The 23,914-nt window shown below is 36.1% G+C and overlaps 2 protein-coding genes across 2 annotated transcripts; one reads left to right on the top strand and one right to left on the bottom strand.

Annotated features, from left to right (window-relative positions):
* Positions 1-16,684: 16,684 nt before the first annotated feature.
* LOC108844224 (probable pectinesterase/pectinesterase inhibitor 12) lies at positions 16,685-18,883 on the bottom strand. Its single transcript, XM_018617444.2, is given in 3 exon segments — positions 16,685-16,906; positions 16,909-17,436; positions 17,862-18,883. Coding segments are annotated over 3 exon segments (1,635 nt in total). The 5' UTR covers positions 18,811-18,883; the 3' UTR covers positions 16,685-16,748.
* Positions 18,884-21,860: 2,977 nt separating this feature from the next.
* On the top strand, positions 21,861-23,474 carry LOC130500729 (uncharacterized). Its single transcript, XM_056995692.1, has one exon. It carries the CDS (start codon positions 21,861-21,863, stop codon positions 23,472-23,474), a length of 1,614 nt encoding a protein of 537 aa, XP_056851672.1.
* Positions 23,475-23,914: the final 440 nt, after the last annotated feature.

Here is a 23,914-nt window from a genome sequence, read left to right as displayed (position 1 = left end):
CATCTGGTTTTGCGTAGTCCATATGTTCCAGAAGATTTAAGAGAAGAGGTTCCCCATGACACCGCAAGGAGGGGGGTGATCCACTTAGCTGACTCTTTGACTGCAGCCAAAAAGGTTGTGTAGGTTTATGGGCGGAAATCAGATGTGATTGGGGTTTGGCTCCAGACCTGTTTAGGAAAATTATAGTGAAGGAAGAGGTGTTCAATAGTTTCCACTTGGCCACAATGTATGCAGTTTGAGTTCTGCCTCAATCCTCTTTTGCGTAAATTACCACCTCTGGGGAGAGTTCCTTTGATTGCTTTCCATAAGAAAAGTTGTAACTTTGGAGATGTCTGAGTGGACCAGATATAACGCTTTCAATTGAAAGCATTTTATGTCGACAGTTTTACTGGAGTGATCATCCGCTCTGCGATGGCTGAAGCATATCCCGATTTAGCGGAATAAATTCATGTTGGAGTTGGGTACCAGATTTAATAATCTTCTACTCCTTTTTGCTGCTTCTTAGAGATAGTATATCGTAAGTAAACTCTGGAAGCACGCTCATAATTTTCTCTTTGTTCCATGTATAGGAGCCTCGCGTGATGAGATCATAGACATATAGATCTCCCGTACCTTCTTTCAGAGGACCATATAGGATCAGAGCTTGTGAGGTTGAGATCCAAGGGTCGAACCAGACTTTTGTTTCTGTGCCATCTCCGATGGCCTTCCCAGTAGCTTTAGAAGAAGATCACGACCCGCAAGAATCCCAGTCTAGCCATGTGAAGAGGACTTAATCAACTGTACCTTTAGAAGATTGGCATTATGACAATACTTGCCAAGAAGAACTCGGGATAGGTGGCAGTTTGGATTGGTTAGTATTCTCCAGGAGATCTTCGCCAAGAGAGAAATGTTAAAAGTCTTGATATCCTTGAAAACGAGTCCTCCCATTCCTTTTGGCATTGTAAGTTTTTCCCATGCCAACCAACACATCTTTTTTGTTCCATCGTTAGCACCCCACAAAAAGCGTGTGAGAGCTTATTGTTTTCTTTTACATAGGCTGACTGGAAGCTGAAAGCAGGTCATGGCAAATGCTGGAATAGCTGAGAGAACTGCTTGGATCGTGGTCATTTTACCTGCTGTCGAGAGCTGTTTTGTCGACCAGTTCACTGCTCTCACAATGATCTTATCCACAATGGAAGTGAAGAGATCTCGTTTCTTGTGTCTAAAGTGTTTTCGTAACCCCAGGTACTTGCCTACACCTCCTTCTTTACTTATTCCCAGTGTTTGTTTCACCCTTTCACGTGTTGCTGTGTCTGTTCTAGCAGAGAAGAAGATGGGGGATTTCTCAGGACTGATCATTTGCCCTGAAGCATTTTCGTATTGTCTCAATATCTCCATTAGAGTGGAAATACTCATGCTATCTGATCGGATAAAAAACATGGTGTCATCGGCAAATAGTAAGTGATTAATACGTGGAATTTTTGTTGCAACTTTAACACAGGTAGATTTCCATTTTGTTGATCCGCTAAGCATAATTTTGACAGAACTTTGCTGCAAAGGATGAAGATGTATGGAGAAATAGGATCACCCTGCCTGATTCCTCTTTATGGTGTAACTCTTCCGGGGACAGAGTCATTGATAGAGAAGGAGTACCTCACTGTGGTAATGCACTGCATGATCCAGGTAATAAACTTCTCGTCAAACCCTATAGTAGATAGAACACTCTCAATAAAACTCCATTCTAATCTATCATAAGATTTGCTCATCTCAGATTTAAGTGCCATGGAGGTCTTTAGATAATGTAGTGGAATACTGCCAAAAAAAGATGTAGAGAGAGAATATGCTCTCTGGCCTCTTCCCGAGGTTTCAAATTTTGAATCTCAAGCTCCTTACTCCGACATGTTTGTGATATCTCCGGTGGTCAGCTGCTGAAAGCGTCCTCCCTGAAAGGCACCGTCTTCATGCTCCACTCCCTCTATTCCATCAAGTTATATCTGACAAGATCCATTTCAAGCTCAAGCTAGATAAGTCTCTTGTTAAGTCCAAGCTCTTAACAAAGGACGGTGGTGGTCCTCCCCCGAGCTCCTCCGCTCTGTTCCAGAAGACCTTGTTTCTACTGTCTAAACCAGCAACGTTTTTAGTCGTGGGTGACTAGAACGTTTTGCTTTTCTCCAATTCAACAACTATAATTACAGACCTCTAAGAACTCTGAGTACTTTCCAAGTTCCTAGCAAGAGGAAGAAGATGATGACTTGATCTCTACTAATCTTTAAAGATCTTGGAGGTTTCAAAGTAGATCTGAAGCTTTTCAAAATTTATTTCTCTCTAGTCCTTGTGAGCAAGGAGTACACGTCGGCTTCTCTTCGCCAATCATCACATCTCCTCTTGTTCCCGTCGGTTTTCTCCGCAACCGTCAAAGTCAACTAGTTCTCCATTGTGGCTTGTTTTTTTTAGATCTGTTCTCTTCGACCTGAAGTTAACAATCCGTCTGCAAGTAGCCAAGTGCTAAGTTTATCTCTGTTTACCGGAAAATATTTGCTTTCAGAATTAAAAGTGTGGGTGCTTAATTCTAAAGCACCACCTTGTCAGCTCACTTGGCCTGTGTTTCTCTGGAAAACTTCCAAAGAGTTCTTCATACACGTTCTATAATTTCAGATCACATATCCACTTTCAGAGTAGTTTGTTTTGGTTTATCACATTAGAGTTTTCTGGTGTTGATAAATCAAATATAAAACTACTTCTACTATATAAAAAAAAAAAAAAAAAAAAGAATCATTACTTGAAGTAAGCCACCGAAGATCCCCAAATGAACGTTGTTGCGTGGAACTGCCAGGGCGTAGGTGCTGAATTTACAAAGGAGCACCTCGCGGAACTTTATCATTGCTTTCTGCCTAGATTTCTTTTTATCTCGGAAACAAAAAATTATCGGAGTGTTTTGCAAGATGTGCAAGTTTCTTATGGATTTGATCATGTTTTTACGGTTGACCCGGTTGGTCGGAGTGGAGGTTTAGCTCTTTTTTATATGGATGACCCATCTGTTACTATTTTATATGCGGATAAAAATATGATTGACATCGAGACACGACTTGAAGGAAATCCAATTTATATGACCTTCGTGTATGGTAACCCTGTAGTAAGATACCGCGACCAAGTTTGGGAAGGTTGTCTCGCATGGGTACTACACGGTCTGGTGCTTGGTTTATGATTGGAGATTTCAACGAAATTACAGGTAATCATGAAAAGAGGGGAGGAAGACGTCGCTTAGAAAGTTCTTTCCTCCCTTTCCGTACTATGTTAGATAACTGTGGAATGCTGGATTTTCCTTATAAAGGGAATTCATTTTCATGGGTGGGCAAGCGACGATCCGGGAAAGTAAAATGCAAACTCGATAGAGCAGTGGCGAACGAAGAATGGCATGCTTTATTTTCCCACTCAGTTGTAGAATTCCTACAATTATGGGGTTCGGATCACAGGCCAGTCCTTGCTCGAATTCAAACTAAGGTCCGAAAATCTACAAAAAATTTCCGGTTTGACAAGAGATGGATTGGAAGACCAGGTTTCAAGGATGCAGTTACTTCGGGATGGGGATCTTTTGAAGAAATTCCAACCAGGAATTTTCATCAAAAAATTACCTCATGCCGTAAGAAGATTTGCCACTGGAAAAAGCAAAATCCTACAAATTCTGCTATACTAATAAAAGAATTGAAGGCTAAAATTGACTTAGCACAAGACGAGGATTCCACCACGTCAGAGGAACTAGAGGCCCTGCAAAGACAGTTATCCATGGCCTTTAAAGAAGAAAATACCTACTGGGAACAAAAAAGCAGGAATCAATGGCATAAATATGGTGACAGAAATACAAAGTTTCATCACTCTACTACCAAACAAAGGAGAGCCCAAAACCGGATCATTAGTATCAAAGACAAAAATGGAAAGCTGGTGGAGAGTGAAATCGAAGTTGAGAACGTAGCTGTTCAATACTTTCGAGATCTTTTCTCCACCTCTCTGCCAACACAGATTGATACTTCTCTTCGGTTTATTCACGAAAAGGTGTCTAGTGATGACAACAGATTTCTATTAGAAGAACCCTCGGAAAAAGAAATTAAAAAGGCTCTCTTTGATATCAATCCGGATAAAGCACCTGGACCCGATGGCATGACTAGCAAACTCTTTCAGAAATTTTGGCGAGAGATGCGGCAAGACATTATCCGTCTTGTCCGGTATTTCTTTGCCACGGGGAGTTTTGACCCTTTAATAAATCAGACAAACATTTGCCTCATCCCGAAAAAAAGAAACCTCGCGACATGACAGAATTCCGACCTATCAGCCTTTGCAATGTCAGCTATAAAATTATTTCCAAGCTTCTTTGCAAGAGACTCAAGAGGGTTACCCCGAATCTGATTTCGGAGACACAATCAGCCTTTGTGACAAAGCGTTTGATCACTGATAATATTCTGATAGCACAAGAAAACTTCCACGCCTTACGAACGAACCAAAGGTGCCGTGAAGATTTTATGGCAATAAAAACAGACATGAGCAAAGCTTATGATCGAGTGGAATGGAGCTTCCTTGCCTCTTTAATGATAAAGATGGGCTTTGATGAAAGATTGGTTGACCTCATTATGTGTTGTGTCACATCGGTCTCATATCAAGTCTTAATCAACGGCCAACCGAAAAGAAGGATTCTACCTAGGAGAGGTCTAAGACAAGGAGACCCTCTTTCCCCGTTCTTGTTTATCATGTGTACGGAAGCCTTGATCTCACTTTTGAATGGAGCGAAAGCGGAAAATAAATTAACGGGACTGCGTGTTTCCCATGCAAGCCCAAGGATATCTCACCTTCTATTTGCGGATGACAGTCTCTTCTTTTGCAAGGCAGATACGAGCCAATGCAAAGAGATTATAGACAATCTTGAAATTTATGGGAATGCATCAGGACAACGACTGAATGCGGCGAAATCTTCGATGTTTTTTGGGAACCGAGTGGAGCCCTCTCGGAAGCAAGAAATAAAAAATGTTCTAGGCTTCTCGACCGAAGGGGGTATGGGGATGTACCTTGGCTTACCAGAACATATCGGAGGCTCGAAGATGAAGGTTTTCTCCTTTGTACAAGACCGGTTCAATGGACGGGTTAATAATTGGTCATCGAGACTCCTTTCTAAAGGGGGAAAAGAAGTGCAGATAAAAGCAGTGGCACAAGCTGTCCCGACTTATGTAATGTCGTGTTACTTGCTTCCACAAGGCATTACCGACAAACTGAAGAGTACTACGTCAAATTTCTGGTGGAGCTCCAATCAGAACAGCAGAGGACTACATTGGATTGCATGGGACGAGATATGTACCCCCAAAGATTCGGGGGGACTAGGTTTTCGCGATTTCCATGACTTCAACTTAGCGCTTCTTGCGAAACAATTATGGAGACTGATCCACTACCCAAATTCGTTGATAGCAAGGGTTTTAAAAGGGAGATACTACAGACATACCTCCCCACTTGATGAGCACCAGACTTACTCACCATCTTATGGATGGCGAAGTATCATGGCTGCGAGACCCCTTCTCACTTTGGGCCTACGAAGGACGATCGGCACGGGTGGTGACACCAGGGCTTGGACTGATCCTTGGGTCCCAGATATAGTTGCACGAGCACCTAGACCTGCTGATCATATTGTTTACAAACTGCCCCAGCTTCCTGTTCAGGCCTTTATTAGGAATGATACCAAGGAGTGGAATGCACAGCTTTTAAAGGAATTTTTCCACCAAGATGACATACCTCTGATACTTGGTTTGAAACTTTCACACTCGGATACCCCCGATGGGTATATATGGAATCATACGAAATCCGGTGTTTATTCTGTTAAAACCGGATATGATCTTTTGAGTTCAGAAAAACTAAACCTTACACGAGGAGGAGCTACAGAACCGAGTCTAACGGGCCTTCAGAGCCATGTATGGAAGATTAAGGCTCCAAATAAAATCAAGAATTTCTTGTGGCAAGCGATCTCCGGCTGTGTGGCTACGGCGGAAAGACTCACTTATAGACACCTGGGCACCGATAGGAGTTGTCCTAGATGTGCTGGCCCAGTGGAGTCAATTAATCATCTTCTTTTGAGTGCCCTCCCGCCCTTCAAGTTTGGGCTTTGTCGGACTATCCGTCCCTTCCGGGTTACTTCCCGAGTACATCTATCTACCAAAACTTAAACTTCCTTTTTTGGAAGCGAAAAGAGGTGGCTCCGTCGAGACCACAAGTCGATACCTTCCCATGGATCTGCTGGTACATTTGGAAGGCCAGAAACGATAAGGTTTTTAATGGAAAGGATGTCTCTCCTGTAGATACCCTTCGGTATGCTACTGTAGAGGCAGACTGTTGGAAGAAAGCCAACGAGGAGAAAGATGAGGACGACGACTATGCTGATCCGATATCCCCGGATACTGAGACGGTGTCTCCTTGGATACCCCGAATCCCTGTCTGCCAAATTGATGCCTCATGGATCAACAATGGCAGGGTCAGTGGCTTAGGGTGGTGTTTTAAGGATGGAATGAACATAGAACATTTTGGGTTACGTGCTTGTCATAGGAGTCTTTCGGCTCTCCATGCGGAGATGGAAGGATTACTATGGGCGGCCACCTGCCTGCGAGACATGAGGATGAGATCCGTACGGTTTGAAACGGATTGTAGGGACCTCGTGGAGATGATGGCCAACCCGACGGATTGGCCAGCCTTCGCGACTGACATTGAGGAATTCCAAAGGCTCCAGGGAGACTTTGAGGATGTGAGTATCTCTCATATTCCGAGAAGCCGGAACGAGCGAGCGGATGCTCTAGCCAAGAGTGCACGGTCCAGAGGATACCTCTTTTCCCACATAGATCAGACTCAGACAGATGGAGATACTCCTAGGAGGATCGGCTCGTCTACTCTCCAATTGATCTAGGCCTAGTTGGGTTGATGACAAAAAAAAAAAAAAAATAATGTAGTGTTTCGGTCTGTCACCTAAAACCTTTGTTTTATGATCTTTAATCCATGGCTGGCCCAGAATAGGCATGAAAGTATTAAAAATGTTCTTGAACCCAGAAAGCTTATTATAACTAACTCATTTTGGGGGCACCAACTAATATGTTTAGAAACCAAAGATTCTAAGTTGTTGTTTGAACTTATTACATGTTTAAACACGCATTAATTTCCATGTTTGAAATGTTTAGCGCCAATCAATTTCTATTGGAAACCTACTCATAACAAAAAAAAATTGCCCTACTCAACTACGCAAATTTACTGTTCTATGTTATATTTTGTCAACCTTTTTTTGTTGTTCTAACTTTACATATTTGTAGTTGTTTTTCAAAATACTTAAAATCTAGTGTTCTTCAGTCTATTCATTTTTTTTAAAAAAGTTTATTAGATATTTGTGTTATTCAATATTTTATAGATTTTATGATAGTATAATCTGAAAGGAGTTTAATAAAAGGTTTATGCACAACTGTTAAGAACCAAATGTAAGCTTTAAGGTGTGATCTGCATAAAATTCATAACTTTTGTATCGCATAATCTTGTTTTATATAAACTAGAAAAATAGTTATGCTGATTTTTATTAGACAATGCATTGCGTCTCATATATTAGAAGTCATTTAAGTGACTTTTGATTAGATGTCACTTATATAAAATTTGATTTTTTTATAATTTGATTGGTTGATTAATTTTTAATTTTTATTTATGTTCGAAAAGGAACTAATATATTTAATTAATGTCAGTTGCCTTAGAAAAATCATTATAATTTGATTTCTTGATTATCAAACTAAATAAAGAAGGAATAAATGTTTTATTCTGAAAACTATTATTAAACACATCGAATAATAAAAATAAAATTTGGTAATAAAAAAAGTAAATGTGGAAAATTTTATTTAAAAACAAAGTATTTTTTTATAAAATTAAAAGATCTTATTCATACATTTTACATCTTTCAACATTACAAAGGAATCATCTTATCATATTTCGGAACATATAATAATTTGATATAATCCAAATATATATATAAAATAGTAATTTATATGAATATACAATATCATTTATAAAATTTAGGTTGTAAATATTACAAAAATATATTAAAACTAGCTGGTAGGATTTTGTGGCAAATACATAGGTGTTTTCTTTAATATCTATTGATTTTGAAAATAAATTTATAAAAAGAAAATAATAAAATAAGAAATGTTTTTTTCCAAATATGCCAATGATATCACACATAAAATTTATATTAACTAATTTAAAGGTTGATAAGAGACAATGATAATCAGTTAATTGCCTCAGAAAATCATTACAATTTGATTGGTTGATTATCAAACAAAATAATATAAAAAATAAATTTATATCCACAAATTGATTATTAAAAAACATCCAATAACAAAAAAAAGTTTTCTTATAAAAAGGAAATGTGACCAATTTGATTTAAAAACAAAGTAAGTTTTTGTAAAAGTAAAAGATTTCATTAAACATTTCACATCTTTAAAATTAAAAATCATCTTATCATATTTTTTGAAACAAAGTACAAATTTTATCATACAAATATAAAACATTATACTTATAAAAATTCATATCAGAGATACAATATAATTTATAAAAATATATTAAAACTAGGTGGTAGGATATCGTGAAGAATACATGTGTCTTCTTTAAAACCTATTGATTTAAAAAAATACAATTGAAATGTTTTTAAATTATTTGATCTTTGTATTATATTAAATTTAAATCCAAAATAATTTTTATTAATTTTAATGTTAATGAAAAACTTCATTATATTTCTACTAACAACAATGATACTTAAAGAATTAAAGTATATAATTAACTAGGTGAAACGTCCGCACATGTATATTTTATTTATATATATTATTAATATCTAATCAAATTATTATAAGTCCGTAAAGATAATGTAATCACACTTACTCTATCCTTCTTTCTTTGTATGTCTCTCTCGAACTCATTTTGCCTCTATGTCTCTCTCTCTCTCTCTATAATTTTGTCAGTGTTGATGAGTGTTTAAAATGATTACACACGTTGAACAAGAAAACAACTTATGGCAATCACATAAGATTGGAATCCGGCACAATAAAGATATTGATTAAAATTTCAACATATTTTTATTATAAGCATTAAAAAGTATTCAAATAAAACGTAAACCAAAATAAAATTAGAGAACACCAAGATTTACAAAGGCGTTATAGACCCGTGTCTCTGAACATAAGAGTCACTGCAGAATAAAGATTGCCTGAACTCCTCAACCTCCGGCAAATGTAGATTTACTCTGAAGTTAGATTATCCACTCTCGGTCTCAAGCCATAGATCATCATAAAAATAACCTGTATAAGTGAGTTTAGGATAAATTTTCGCAACTTGCACATTCAAAAAAAAAGACATAATATAATACACTTACTTTTAAGCCTCCAAATCCTCCACTTCTTCAGGACCAAAATCACATCCCCACGACCCCTCCAATTTTCAAACCAATCATTGAATGCACAAGCATGATCACCAGTTGCTACACATTTTATATGATTCTCACTATTATTAATTAAACAATGTGTGTCAATTACACTAATGCAAACATTTTGCTGTGATCATATTTTACTTTGTACTTACATGTACAAATTTTATCTTACTCTCAATATTATCAATTAAAAAAAGGTGTGTCCATTACACTAATGCAAACATTTTGCTGTGATCATATTTTAGTTTGTACTTACATGTTGTTCCTATTGAAAAAACCACCTTTGGCCTTGCATGATCATCAAATGGAATTACGTGTTGAAGACCACTCCCATTGTATCTACAAGATAATGTGATTTCGATTCTATTATTTACATCTATACAATCTGAAATATATTGTAGAAGTTAGCATTAGTACATATGGGTAATTTTTGGGTCTGATGTGAGAGATTTCATGGATGCACTTGAATTTCATGTAATGAAGATTGTTAACAAGATCAATGATGTGGACTCTAGTATAAGGTGTAGCAGGTAGTTTGAATCAAGAGTTTTTTTTGTCTTAAAACCTGGATAGGCATGGTCAACTTCTACCCGAAATAATTCCACCCACTTTCCCTCATGTTTCTCTAGCCCTCTATATCTATCTTCGCTTCCTGCATAAATGTTCATCTCCTTGTTGGTTCCCTGGATAAATAAAGTTAAGTATCAAGTCATTAGTTTGATTTATTGCATTTTATTAGATAACTAAGAGATGATTATTTTACACTTACATCCTCATCCGTTAGGATATAACTCCAGTTGGGTCCAAAACCGAAAACATAGAAAGCAAATGACTGAATCATGAGTATTTTAACTCTGAAATGCCATGCAGTAATTCTTTTGTTATATACAACTTCAGCAAGCTTATTGTAGTGTTTCATATTCTTAGGAAATGGAGAGATGATTTGTGTTTTTTTTAATTTGGTGCATTTTTGTAACTTTTATTTTTCAGAGAAATGTGATTAGATAGAGCAAACTGGATATATGTAAAAGAAGAGAATGAGACGACTTTGGAGTTTAAATTTAGCTACAGAAAAGAGAATCAAGTGTAATGATGATTCTCTCTAAGATATGTGACTGTTAGAGTGAAAAGTTGTGTTTCTTCGAGGTGTCCCTCAAATCACAATTAAATAGAGAAGTTAATACTTTAATTTTGGTAATATGATCATTAAATGAAAAAGTTTATCACTTTCTTCAAATAAATTAGTGTTCTATATTTCAGATTAATAACCATTTACTTTTATCCGTTCATTTACTATTTAGGAGAAAAAATGAAGAACTTGAATTTGGATTCTCTCCCAAATTCCATCCTTGATCAGATTCTCTCCAAGATAGCAAAAAACAGTATCTGTGACTTTGGTAGTGCAAGAATTGCTTTTCTAGGGTTAATGAAATTGGCAGAGAATATTATTTTTACAGATCTGCAGATCTCATTTTCGTGAATGAATGGATAGAGGCGGTCATGCTGTTAGAGCATTCAGGTTTAGGTGATACCATTTAAGTAATCCAGAGGTCATCTACTTGTGAGGTATGGATGAGTTCTTCATGCTCCATTTAGCTCCTGAATGAAGGGAAAAATACATCTTGCTAGTGAGAGACGATGCTTGTTGGCCAAATATGTAGATTGTATGATGAACTTAGCATTTAGCGTTGTTGATAGAGGATTGGTTTACAACTATCCTAGTTTTACTCGTGAAAGATGTTGATCAGATGTCTCACATTATCACTGCTCGGTAACTCTCAGGCCATTGGGATTACGTTAAACTTGGATATTTTTGTCTGTAATTGAAAGAATAGATGCTAATGTCTCATACATTTTCTGGTGCTCCAGAATAGAAGAACCAGTGTTTATAGTCTCCATATGGACCAAGAAAAAGTGGAGATGAGATCATTGTTTTTGGCAATATGCAGCTTTAAGCTTCTGACGTGAAATACATTTGACTGCTCATGAGTGGCCAATTGGAGATTAGTTGTGTGTTGAGATGTAATTTTTCTCTACGTTTACCATATTTCTGTAAACAAATTTTAATTATTTATTTTAATAACGATTACTAATATCTGGTAATATTGGAAAATTACATTAACTTAGATAATTCTAAAATTTAATATATGAATGATTGATACTTGCTCAAATTACCCTAGAGCAACCTTACTCTCATCAAAAAAGGTCAAGTTGTAGTACTTAGAGATCTAATTCACAGGGAGCTGAGGCACACACTAGATCTTATTGTAATTAAGCTAGGTTGAATATTTCAAAGCAGTAAATAACAAGTAACTTAGAACTGTTGAGCAAGACAATTACTCAAGTGATTGATTTGAGGTTTAACAGATATGATGAAGGCGCTAGACTTAGGATTTCTATTCAGGTTATCAGGATTATAATAGTATGAATGCTTAAGTGAGATGTTTGCATGATATTAAAGAACCCAACGGTGATAATAACCGTACCACTGTCGTTTTCTAGGTTATCTATTACTAGATCCAATGATTCACTACTTAGCGCAGGTCACGATCAGGAAGACATCAATTGATGTTCTGTCAAACGTATCGATGGACATAGCCTTGCGCCAATCGATCGATATCTCTAAGGAGAATCGATCGATGTGCCTCTAGTAAGCTTTAAGCGCGGGTTGATAACAGTTCACCAAAGATTTTCTAAACCATGCTGTTGCTTGCGCCTAGCAAATTCTAGCTCAGAGAAGATAAATCCAAGGATAATATCCACTGTCATCATGTATAGGTTAACTACTCCTATACAAGCATTAAAAATAATCTTCTAAGATAAATATCACAACTCAAGTATTCATAATTGGGGCTAATACCTCAAAACCTATTTGAATCCTAAATGTAATAAAGGTGTTTACTCAGACATAGCCAAGCAAAGCATCATAACAAATAAATAAAACAGCATAGATAGAATAGATAGAAATAAAGGTGTTCAAGAAAGCTCTCAATAGTAACTCTCTCTGTCACAAAACAACTCTCTGTCTAAAACTGTGATGTAAAAACCGTTTCTTCCTCTAAACAATTTGGCAAGACATAAATATTAAATAATTAGGTTAAAACTCATCAGTGGTATCTTGGTAAATAGATGGAGTCTTTGGCTTCAAGTCGGCTGTGACCAAACTTGACTTCTGCGTTTTTCCCATCGATCGATATCACTGAGTGTGCATCGATCGATATGTCTCTCTCCGTGTCGACCTCGGGTGGTCGATATGGTCATCTCAGGTAAAATCTCTAAAATGCTCCAAAATGCTCCAAAATCACCATTTTTCCTCCAATTGCTCGTGAACCTGTAAATATGCTATCTAGACTCCAAAATGCATAAATATATCCTAAAACTCTTATATACCATGGCTAAAAATCGGGTCAAATTCATGGTATATCAACTCCCTGGACTTATCCTTTTGCTTGTTCTCAAGAAAAACAACTGGTAGTCTCTTTGGAAAAGGTTTGAAAACGGCAGAGACTCAAAAAGTTTAAAAATCTCAGTCATATCTTCCTAGTAGTGCAAGCCAAGGCATAAACATCCTAACTACTAAAGTACATTATACCATATCCTAGTATAGCAACCAGTTCTCCTAGTCAACAACTCAACCAATACTGTCTGACAATCCCCTCTACTACCTCATTTCTTGCATAGAATAAAAGTGTAGGCTTTACCTTGGGAGTATCGATCACATGATGCAAGAATGCTCAAACAAGTATCTCGAACTGCAGGTAAAAAGAAGTTCCTTTCCTCTCTCTCTACTAATTTTCTCTCTCAGTCAAAGTCTACTTTAATGAAGATTCATTGACCAAGATTGGACATGCTTCCATGAATCAAGCTTTAATGGTTTTTAGCCACCCAATCCTGTTCACTTCTTTTTGACCTATATCCTAGGATTTTTGTGAAGCAAGCCTTAATGGTTGTAATCACCAAGTCCTGTTCAAATCCTTTACCTATAGAATTCCTATGAATCAAGCCTTAATGGTTGTAGCCACCAAGTCCTGTTCGAATTCTTTTCCTAAATATTAGCTATATATATTTATATATATATATATATATATATATAAAAATTATCTAATCTAAAATTTTGAAATAGAGAGAGAAGATATATCTACACAAGGCTTTACCTTCCAAACTTGTTTGAAGAATCCGGTCCCGTGTATGTGATATACCATGGATTTTTACCGTTTTAACCATGGTATACTAGTTTTTTATTATATATTTAATCTATTTTCTAGCCTGTTAGGTATGTTTTCAGGTTCATGAGCATTTTGTGAGAAAGTGATGTTTTTGGGAGCATTTTTGGAGTGCAAGAGATGATACACACGAGTTGACCATTCAAGACTAAGTCGGAAGTCAACATTGCGATTATAATCGATCGATACTCATCTTGAGTTGTCGATCGATGTAGCTGAGAAGATCCGCGTACTAGAAGATATCGAGGACGAAATGGTTTAGCCGACTACTTCACCAAGACTTCACCAAATTACAAATTGCCCCTGACAAGTTTTTAACCTAATGGAAATGCTTAAATACTTCTGCTAAGTGTTTTTGACGGCAAAGTTTTGAAACCTTGAAGCTCGAAGCTTTTAACAACCCTCAAAGCAGATAGTGTGAGAGAGAGACTAGAGTTTTATTTGTTTGAGAGAGATTGGAGAGATTTCTCATCTCCTTTTGTATTTCTACTTTATTCTATCTATGCAATTCTTTCATCTATCTATTGTTATGAATTGCTTAGCTATGTCTGAGTAGTCTACTTGTTAGATCTAGGTTTAAATAGGTTTGTGGGATTAGCCCCAAACTATAATTGCTAAGTTGTGATACTCATCAAATGGATTGTACCCTATGCTTATTTTAGAGTAGCTAACTAGAACATAGATCACTAGGATCTTAGATTATCTTGAATTATCCATTTGAGCGATGCATGTTTCCCGTTGAGAAGAACGACAGTTCCTCCTTGAGACCTTGTGGTCATATTCGGTTCGCTCCTAGGCAGATCTAGAAGCCGTCGATCGATATCCCGACAGGTGAATCGATCGGCGCCGCGAAAGGTGTATTGCTCGATATCTCAAAAGGGTATTGACTGACTCTTTTTCTGTGTCATCATGCGAAAGGTGTGGCCAGAGATCTAGATATTTTAACCAGTGATTTCATCACATATGTTAAGCGGCTGAGATCTATAGTATCATGCAAGAAACTTGTTAAAGCATTTATAGAGATTATAATCTCCATTCCTGAATAGAAACTCTATGTCTAGCACTCTTTATCACATTTAAACAACCCATCATATTGTTAGTTAGAGCAACTACCTTGCTCATTTAGGAATTGTTATTTTCATTTCTATCATATAAACCAACCTTGCCTAGGATTGATTAGTAGATTTTATTTAATTGGTTCCCCAGCTCCTCGTGATTCGATCCCTAAGTACTACAGCTGTACCTTTTATTTGAGAGAGTAAGCTCTACTGGGTAATTTGAGCACTCTCAGTATGCCAAGCCCCAAGACAAGAAAGTCAAGTCAATATTAGGTTGGAGGCCAGCTTTGGTTCCTTCAAACACTCTTAGTAAGTGCAAACATAGTTGACAGGTTGATCCACTTTAGTATCTCTAGTACTTCTGTAATTAGTAAATCTAAGACTGGTCTAGAAAGTGGTTAAATGACAAGTAATAATCTAGATAAGATCATTGTCCCTTTCTTGACTCAATAGAAACTTTTTAAATAAGATTCATAATAGTAGATAATAATTAGTAATCCTGCCAGACTTAAATTACACTGTCCCCAGTGTAAAACAGCCGGAGTTTATAGAAACCATATAATATAAATGTGAAATTTAACAAGTTAGAACGTTATATCTGACCGATACTATATTGATCGATGTAGTTGAATGCGTGTCGATCGTGGTGGATGTAGTGTCATCGATCGATGTTGACTTAGTCGCGTCGGTCGATAGAGATGACAAACGTCTACTCGGATCTTTTTTTATAAGACCTGCATAAATATAAATGTGAAAATAAATAGTATATATGAATAATAATAAGAAGTATTACCTAATAGTGAGTTGCTTCCCACTCAGCGCTTTGTTATAGTCATTTAGCTTAACTTTGGAAGTTGAATGGTTTTGTGGTGGTGAATTCAGTTGCTTGTTGGATAGCAAACATCTCTTTCTTTTGTGGACTGGGTTGCAGCGAAGTTTCGACAAACGTAAGGTTTGCTTAGTGAACCATATAATAGTTATTTCCCTTCTCATTCGAAAGATAGATAAGGTATTTATAAAAGAAAATAATTCTTCCATTATGAAATAGTTATGTTTAGTAATTTATTTTTGTTTGTGTCTGAAAGTACAACACAAAATTAGTTTCGTTAAGCTTCTGATAGAATGACGCAGATCAGAAGATTTGTACAGTTGTATCTTGGGAATCTGACCGATATCTGTTACTACGGAGATTTTAATGATTAAAAAAAATAGATTAATCATTTCGACTCTGTAATTCTTCTTAATTCGTTTATTTCGGTATTCTAATTTTTGATTTATGATCTTATTACTTTTATAAATATCAGTTGTAGGAAAATAAAAATTCTACAAATAGCAGCTATATAAATCCAGACGGTGAAACTCAAGTTGCAGTCAAAGAGAAAGTCGTTTCTCTATTCCAGACCAGTAGAGAAAAGGAAGCAAGCCGGATCCCTCTGCAATATGGTGTGAAAGTGGAGGGAAGGCCTTAGAATGGTGATATTGCACCAGCGGTAGGAATGAAGGATATGTGAGAGGGCGAAGATGGAGCGATTTGGGTAAAAATTTTGCTAGACATGTAACGTGAGGAAAAATAAATGACATTAGCAGCAAAAGACAGACCCGCATGGGTATTCCCTTCTATTAACAACGCTTGGGTAATATCATCCTTTTTTTTTGAACAAGGATTAGGCAGTATCTCAAAATCTCAAAATAATCTAGATACTTTTTCATATATAATACTCCCTCTGTTTCATTTTAGTTGTCGTTCTAAGTTTATGCACAAAGATTAAGAAAACATATAATTTTGTAAATTTTCAAAATAAAAAGACAATTACCTATACTTTTAATCACGTTTCAACTAATAGAAAAATAAAATAAAAAATCTTATTAATAAATTTTGCATTGAAACTCTAAAACGATCTAAACGACATTTAATTTGAAACAGATTTTTTTCCCAATAACGACAATTAAAAACATAAGGAGTAATTAGATTTTTATTGGAAAGCAACGATGTTTATACACTTGTTCCAAAAATTTGTGTTATATGCCATTATCATAAGGGAAGGAAGTACTGCCTAACCAACCATCGCCGGTGATAAACTCCGTTGTCGTGAAGTTAAAAGCATCTTCGTAACCCATAATGTGATAACCCGACCAGTTGACCCGCTTACTTGTATCAGAACCTGGCCCGTTATTATATACTCGCCATAGTACAGAGTATCAAGTCCTTCAGCACCGGCCCATTTGGTCCAACCCGAACTGTCAATAAATTCATCAATAAAAGATTCCATTAGAACGGTTCTTGAATATCCTCTCCATGGACGCCCTAAATAGCTATTCACTCTAGTTGAGCTATTAAATAAATCTTCCGTAGCAAAGATGGAGCAGTTCTGCATTGAGATCCCAGTGTCTTCGTCCGGACTATCTCGTGACTGTGCAGTAACTACAGTGAATTGTCCAGGCATTGGCAACTTTGAGACTATGTTGCAGCCTTGGAAAACCACAGCGGCGTTGCCAAATATATAATCAATTGTTCCATATATATCACATTCACGGTAGAATTGTCGGAATGAGTGAGTGTAAAGTGTGTCCTGGTAACCGTCAATGACACATCGATATAAGGCCACAAAATCCGCGTTAACACGTAAAGCAACTGCTTGACGCTTCTCTGGTCCCGCTGTGTTCATTATGGTTATATCCCTCGCCAAGAATCCTTCGCCAGAAACCGCTGTGAACAAGTTTGAGAACCATTACAAATACAATCTTGATTTAGTTTCCGAAAACTTAAGCTATAATTCAAAATTATGGTTGCAAGAAGAAAAGCTACATGAAGTATACAAAGTTTACAATCTTTTAACTTAACTAATCTTAAGCATTTTGATTAGAATAACAAGAAAATAAATTCTGCAACCTCTTGAGCACATTGAAAGCGTTCGCAAACGTTTTTTTCTTTCTGAAAGCAATTTATAGATGTAAACATATAATTACTGAAAATAAATTCAATACTCTTAGTTGACAAAAAAAAAAGAATCAAAATCCACGGTGTTAAATCATGCTACACTATGACCCAATCAAATATAGATAGCACTTGCGTTTTGTTTTATCCACCAGACAAGATCTTAATAAAAAAAAAGTCAAAGGATATTGTATTACCAAGAGTGGCAGATCGAAAAGTGGTCCATCCATCGCCGACGCTGCGGTTGCCGGTAACAAACGTCACATCGGATCCATCACCGATCAGGACAATATTAGTCTTGTAACTTGGAATCTCAATGTTTTCGTTATACTCGCCTTCTCTTACATATATCAGCACTCTGTCGTTACTCATGTTGGGAGCAAAGCTTATAGCTTCTTTAATAGTTGTGAAATTACCTGTTCCAGCAGCAGACACAATGAGGATCTCACTCGGCTCGTACTCATCATACTCATCACCGGAATCTTCTAAAAACCGGCGATCTTTCTCAGAAACCCAGTCGGGAAATAACCCAAGTAACCGGCGGTTCTTGGTCTTGCTATTGGTTTTAAGATTATTGGGCTTTCTCTGTTTTGAAAGAGCCGAAAGAGAATTGCTTACGTGTTTGTAAGTGGTCGTAAAGGAAGTCAAGAGCTTTGGCAATAGTGGACCAGATGCCGAGTCAAGACCTTCGAAGCAAGTGTTCTTGTTGGTGAGAGCAGCGCTCAAGTAAGCTCTAGCGTCAGCTAGCTTCCGTGAATCATTAGCATCGTCTTTGATTTTAGAGAGAGAACGTTTCAATAAAGAAGAAGTTATGTGGTGAAGATCTTTGCAGTCTTGAAGAGAGCCACGTTGACCCTCAAGGAGGTTGTTGATATCAGCGCTCGAAAGGAGATCGGTGAGTTTTCCAGCCTCGGAAAGAGCTAGTTTGAGAGTTAGAAAGAGGAAAGAGAGAATGTTGGGGCTTATGTTGATGGAGAGAGAGAGTTCTAAGGACTGGAAACATGCATCTGGATATGGTGCGTTCTTGCAAAAACTTGTGGCAGAGATTTGATAAAGGTTTAGGGAACCCGGAGATGCATACGAGAAAATGGAAGGATTGAAGAGGAGAAAGCAGAGAAAATAGAAACTGAGTGAAGAGAGAGCCATTGGAGAGGAACAATGTTATAGCATGTGGAGATGGCATGTTTTAAAATGTAGAGAGGAATGGGTTCAATATTTACTTCGTAAACCGACAAATCTTTTTTTGTTTTGTAAAGCGACAAATCTACCAACTGTGCTTAGGCATTTTCTACTGAAAATTTAATCAACTGTGTTCTTAATTAAAAACTATCAAAGAAAACAATGTGTCTGATTGCTGTTTAGTTTGAGATTAGACTTTTTAGTAATCACATCGGTTTACGTGACTGAACATTCAACTTATTAAAGAAAAAAGCTCGTATTATTTGAAATTTGCTATTGTTGAAGAGGCATGCGTTTGATGTAAATTCTGTCAAAAATAGTTGGGTGTGTGACATTGTTGCTTTCTCTATCGGCTACACATTTCTAATTAAAGTTGGTCGGTTCTCTTAGCCAGAATTCAGTCAGTTGGTTCGATTTTCAATTTTCTTTCATAAGAATCAGTGTGATCAGTATATAATTTACCGGGGTTTTAGGATTGTTTAGCGGTTTGTATCAGTGTCTTCTTTGAATTCCATCCCCAAAATTTGTGATGGGATAAAAGTATATTGGAAAAATTGTTTTTTAAAGACCAAAAAATGGTAACTATGTTTCATTAGGCTAATTTCTATTTTGTATCATTTTTGATTTGAATGACTTTTAGTACTCTCAAAAATAAATTAAATAAATAGTTTTGTAAACAAAAAAATTGGAAAAATAACTATTGATAAACTACTTATATCAATTTTGTGGTATTTTTTTCCAGTTCTTAAAATGTTTAAATCATATAATTTCAAATTTTGTTAACAGAAAGTAGAATTGACATTTTGCAAAGTAGAAAATAAAATCCACTTTTCAATGAATCTACTACTAGATGTTTTCCTGCACCATGTGCAATAATAAATTTTAAATTTAAAAACATATTTAAAAATAAAATTATATTAATACTCTAGATTTTATTATTTTTTCCAATATTTCAATATAATATTTTTATTTAATGGAATATAAACTAAGATAAAATTATTTTAATTATACTTCAGAATAGTTAAACTATAATCTTAAATATTTTTATCTATTTATTTTAGATAAATATATCAAATTAATTTGTATAATATTAATAAAAATTGATATAAAAGCCGTATAATTATCAAAAAGTTCAAATGAACATTATTTTAAGAATCTATATGTACATATAAAAGAATTTAATAATATTATGGTTAAACATTGGATTTAATGGACATAAAACTAAGATAAAATATATTTTTTTAAAAAAAATTTATATTATATTTAAGAATAGATATGTATATATTAAAAAGTATAATCTTTGATATATTTTTATCTATTTATTTTGGATAAATATATTAAATTAATTTGTATAAAAATAATCAAAATTGATATAAAATCTGTATAATTATCAAAAAGTAAAAACAAATAGTATTTTCAGAATCTTTAGATATATAAAAAAGTTAATAATATTACAGTTATACATTTATATTTTTTTAAACAATTTAAAATATTTTTAGTAACAAAATTGTATAATTATAAATAATATTTCGAAAATTTTTAAATATTATAAAATTATTTGTTTTCATATTTGAATAGATTTACTTTTGATGTTGTTTAATTTACTTCCATATTATAAAAAGTGTACCAAAAATGTAAATAATCATTAAATGTAATCGTTTATGTCATATTTAATCTTAAGCCATGTCATCATTTTAACATGCCATGTCATATTTATTTGGTCAAGATAATTATGAAGATGACATATGTCAAAATCACTTGGCAAATAATGTATAGGAAATGTTTAGAATATATGACACTACAACAAAAATATGGCTTTTCATAGCAGATTATAATAGCACAATTTACGAAACTGCTATAGAAAGGTATTTGGAATTCTGGATATCAAAGTGATAGCATTATACTAGTGCTAGGCCCAAAAATCCGTAATTACCTGATTAAAAACTCACTAATCAGCCAATTATTTAGAATTAGCGCCAACACTTAGAAAAAAAAGATGGGTTTGGCGGCCAAATAAGAAAACCAAAGATTCCATAGCATTAATAAAAAAAACAAAACAAAAAAACATTTCTACTTCTTCTCCGTCTCCATATCGAGCCGACAAGCTCTGCTCCCCTCCACCCTCTCCGACTCGATTTCTCTTTGCTCAGCACTCGTAATCTGGATTTCTCTTCGCACCCAATTCGATTCAGCCCTCCTCACCTCCGATTTCAATCCCCGATTCAAAATTAAAGGTGAGTTCTTAGCGTATCAATAGGTTTTGGGTCTACTCGATGTTGTGATTAGTTATGTTTCGATGTTCTGTATCACTCTCCCATGGGTTCATCTCTGATTTCACCGGCGATTAGGTTTTCAATGTCAAAAAATCTTGTTGTTTGGAAGCCTTCTCAGAATTTTGATTTGGATACCTCGTTTTCATCGTTGTGGTTTATATCTTTGTTGAAATTGATCCAAGCTTCAATCTGTCTAGCTGATTGTTTAAAAGACAAAAAAAAAAAACATAACTGATTGTAATGGTTAGACACTATACGAAGAACACAAAATATATCTTTGGATCCCTCGTTACATATCGAGAGAGATTGTAGCTTGGATCAAATATTTGGATCCCTCGTTTTTATTTGTTGAATTTGATGCATCTATTTGTCGCAGGTGTGGGTTCGTGTCTTCCCCTTCTTACGTCTATTGAGTTAAGGTTAGACTCATCTATTTTCTTCTGTTAATTTTGTAATCCTTTCTAGAATTTTGGTAGACAATGCGTTTGTTGTTTGCGGTTAACACTATGAAGAGTAAGAAAACACAAGTGTTTCACCAAGTTAACCAATTATTAATTTTTTGTTCTTCTTGCTTGAACCATGTACGCTTGTTTGAACTGTGGCAAGGGTCGTAACTAGGTTGTAGCAAACAATGTTGGACAAGTCATGGGTCCATTTATGCAGGTATGTACATATGTTTAAATTTTCAGTTTATGCATTTTAAAAAATATTGTGCTTACTTAATTTTTTTTTGGTTTGGTTTACATGAACTCAAGAGTTGATTCTGCCTATGAGATAGGTGCTCGGGCTTTTGTCAATGCTGTTAGTGCTAAGTTAGGAGTAAATGGGAAGATTGTATGTCCATGTGCCCGATGCCGCAATCTAGATCGGCATACAAGTGAGGAGGTTGTCTCTCATTTGGTTATAAATGGAATGGATGGCGCTTACAAGGTACGCACGGATTGGTTTCACCATGGAGAAGGTAACTCTGTTTCTGTAGTGGAAGGTGAAGATAGATTGAGATATGCTGAGATCCTTAGTTTATATGAAGCTGCAAAATGTTTAGATGAAGATTTAGCCATTAGTGGATCACAGTTACGTGAGTCAGTTGAGGGTGAGGACAGGAAAGAAGATGAGTTTCTAGCAAAACTTGCAGAGGCTAAAACCCCTTTGTATCCAACGTGTTCGAGTCATAGCAAGCTATCAGCTGTTGTTTCGTTGTTTAGGATAAAGTCTCAGAATGGGTGGTCAGACAAGAGCTTTGATGACTTACTGCAAACACTGCCAAACATGTTACCTGAAGACAACGTGTTGCACACCTCAACCTATGATGTGAAGAAGTTTTTGAAATATTTTGATATGGGATATCAAAAGATTCATGCTTGTGTGAACGACTGCTGCTTATTTAGGAAGAAGCTTAAGAAGGCTGAGAGATGCCCAAAATGCAAGGCGTCTAGATGGAAGACCAACTTGCACACTGGTGAAGTCAAGAAGGGTGTTCCCCAGAAGGTTTTGAGATACTTCCCATTAATACCTCGTCTGAAAAGGATGTTCAGATCGGAGCAACTTGCAATGGACTTAAGATGGCATTTCAGTAACAAGAGCACAGATGGGAAACTGCGCCATCCAGTAGACTCTGTTACTTGGAAGTCAATGAATGACAAGTATCCGTCGTTTGCAGCGGAGGAGAGGAACTTGCGACTTGGGCTTTCAACCGATGGGTTTAATCCCTTCAATATGAAGAGCAGCCGATACAGTTGTTGGCCTGTGTTACTGGTTAATTACAACATGGCTCCTGACCTATGTATGAAGGAGGAGAACATCATGCTCAGTCTACTGATTCCAGGACCGCATCAACCGGGTAATAGTATAGATGTTTACCTAGAACCCCTTATAGAAGATTTAAATCATCTGTGGTGCATAGGCGAGTTAACTTACGACGCAGTCAGTAAGACAACATTTACGCTTAGGGCAATGCTTCTTTGGACTATTAGTGATTTCCCAGCGTATGGGAATCTTGCTGGTTGTAAAGTGAAGGGTAAAATGGGTTGTCCTATATGCGGGAAGCACACAAATAGTTTGTGGCTGAAACATAGCAGGAAATTTGCTTTTATGTGTCACCGTAAAAGTTTGCCTCCACTACATAGTTTCAGAGCAAAGAAGTCTTGGTTTGATGGAAAAACTGAACATGGGACAAAGGGGAGGATACTCACTGGTAGGAATGTCTCGTTTGTGCTAAGAAATTACAAGAATGTTTTTGGTAATAGAAAACAGTCTGGGAAAAAGAGAGCTGCTAGAGTTGAGATACCATCTGATAACGAGGACGAAGTCAGTGAATCTGATGAAGATGAAGATTTAGGAGACAAAGACGATGAGTAATTATCTAGATGGAAGAAACGCTCCATATTTTTCACATTGCCTTATTGGGAGGTATGTTTAATTGTCGAATCTAGTAAATTTTTAATTGCATTTCGAGGAGTCCTGATTTATTTTTTATGCGCCTGTAAATGTGAAGGAGCTCCCTGTGCGGCATAATTTAGACGTTATGCACGTGGAGAAGAATGTGGCTGCAAGCTTGATTTCCACATTGTTGCATTGTTGCAATTCAAAGGATGGTCTAAAGGCTAGAAAGGATCTTGAAAGTCTTGGTGTCAGGAAGGATTTGCATCCAAAACCTCAGGGTAAAAGGACATTACTCCCAGCAGCTCCTTGGTCTTTGTCAAAGTCAGAGAAACACACATTCTGTAAGCGGCTCTTTGATTTTAAAGGTCCTGATGGCTATTGCTCTAATATATCCAGTTGTATATCATTAGAGGAGT

The sequence above is a fragment of the Raphanus sativus genome, unplaced genomic scaffold (genome assembly GCF_000801105.2).
Source record: "Raphanus sativus cultivar WK10039 unplaced genomic scaffold, ASM80110v3 Scaffold0024, whole genome shotgun sequence".
In the NCBI taxonomy this organism is placed as follows: domain Eukaryota; kingdom Viridiplantae; phylum Streptophyta; class Magnoliopsida; order Brassicales; family Brassicaceae; genus Raphanus; species Raphanus sativus.
The sequence above is the reverse complement of the archived record's forward strand: the minus strand, read 5'-3'. Positions and strand labels throughout refer to the sequence as shown.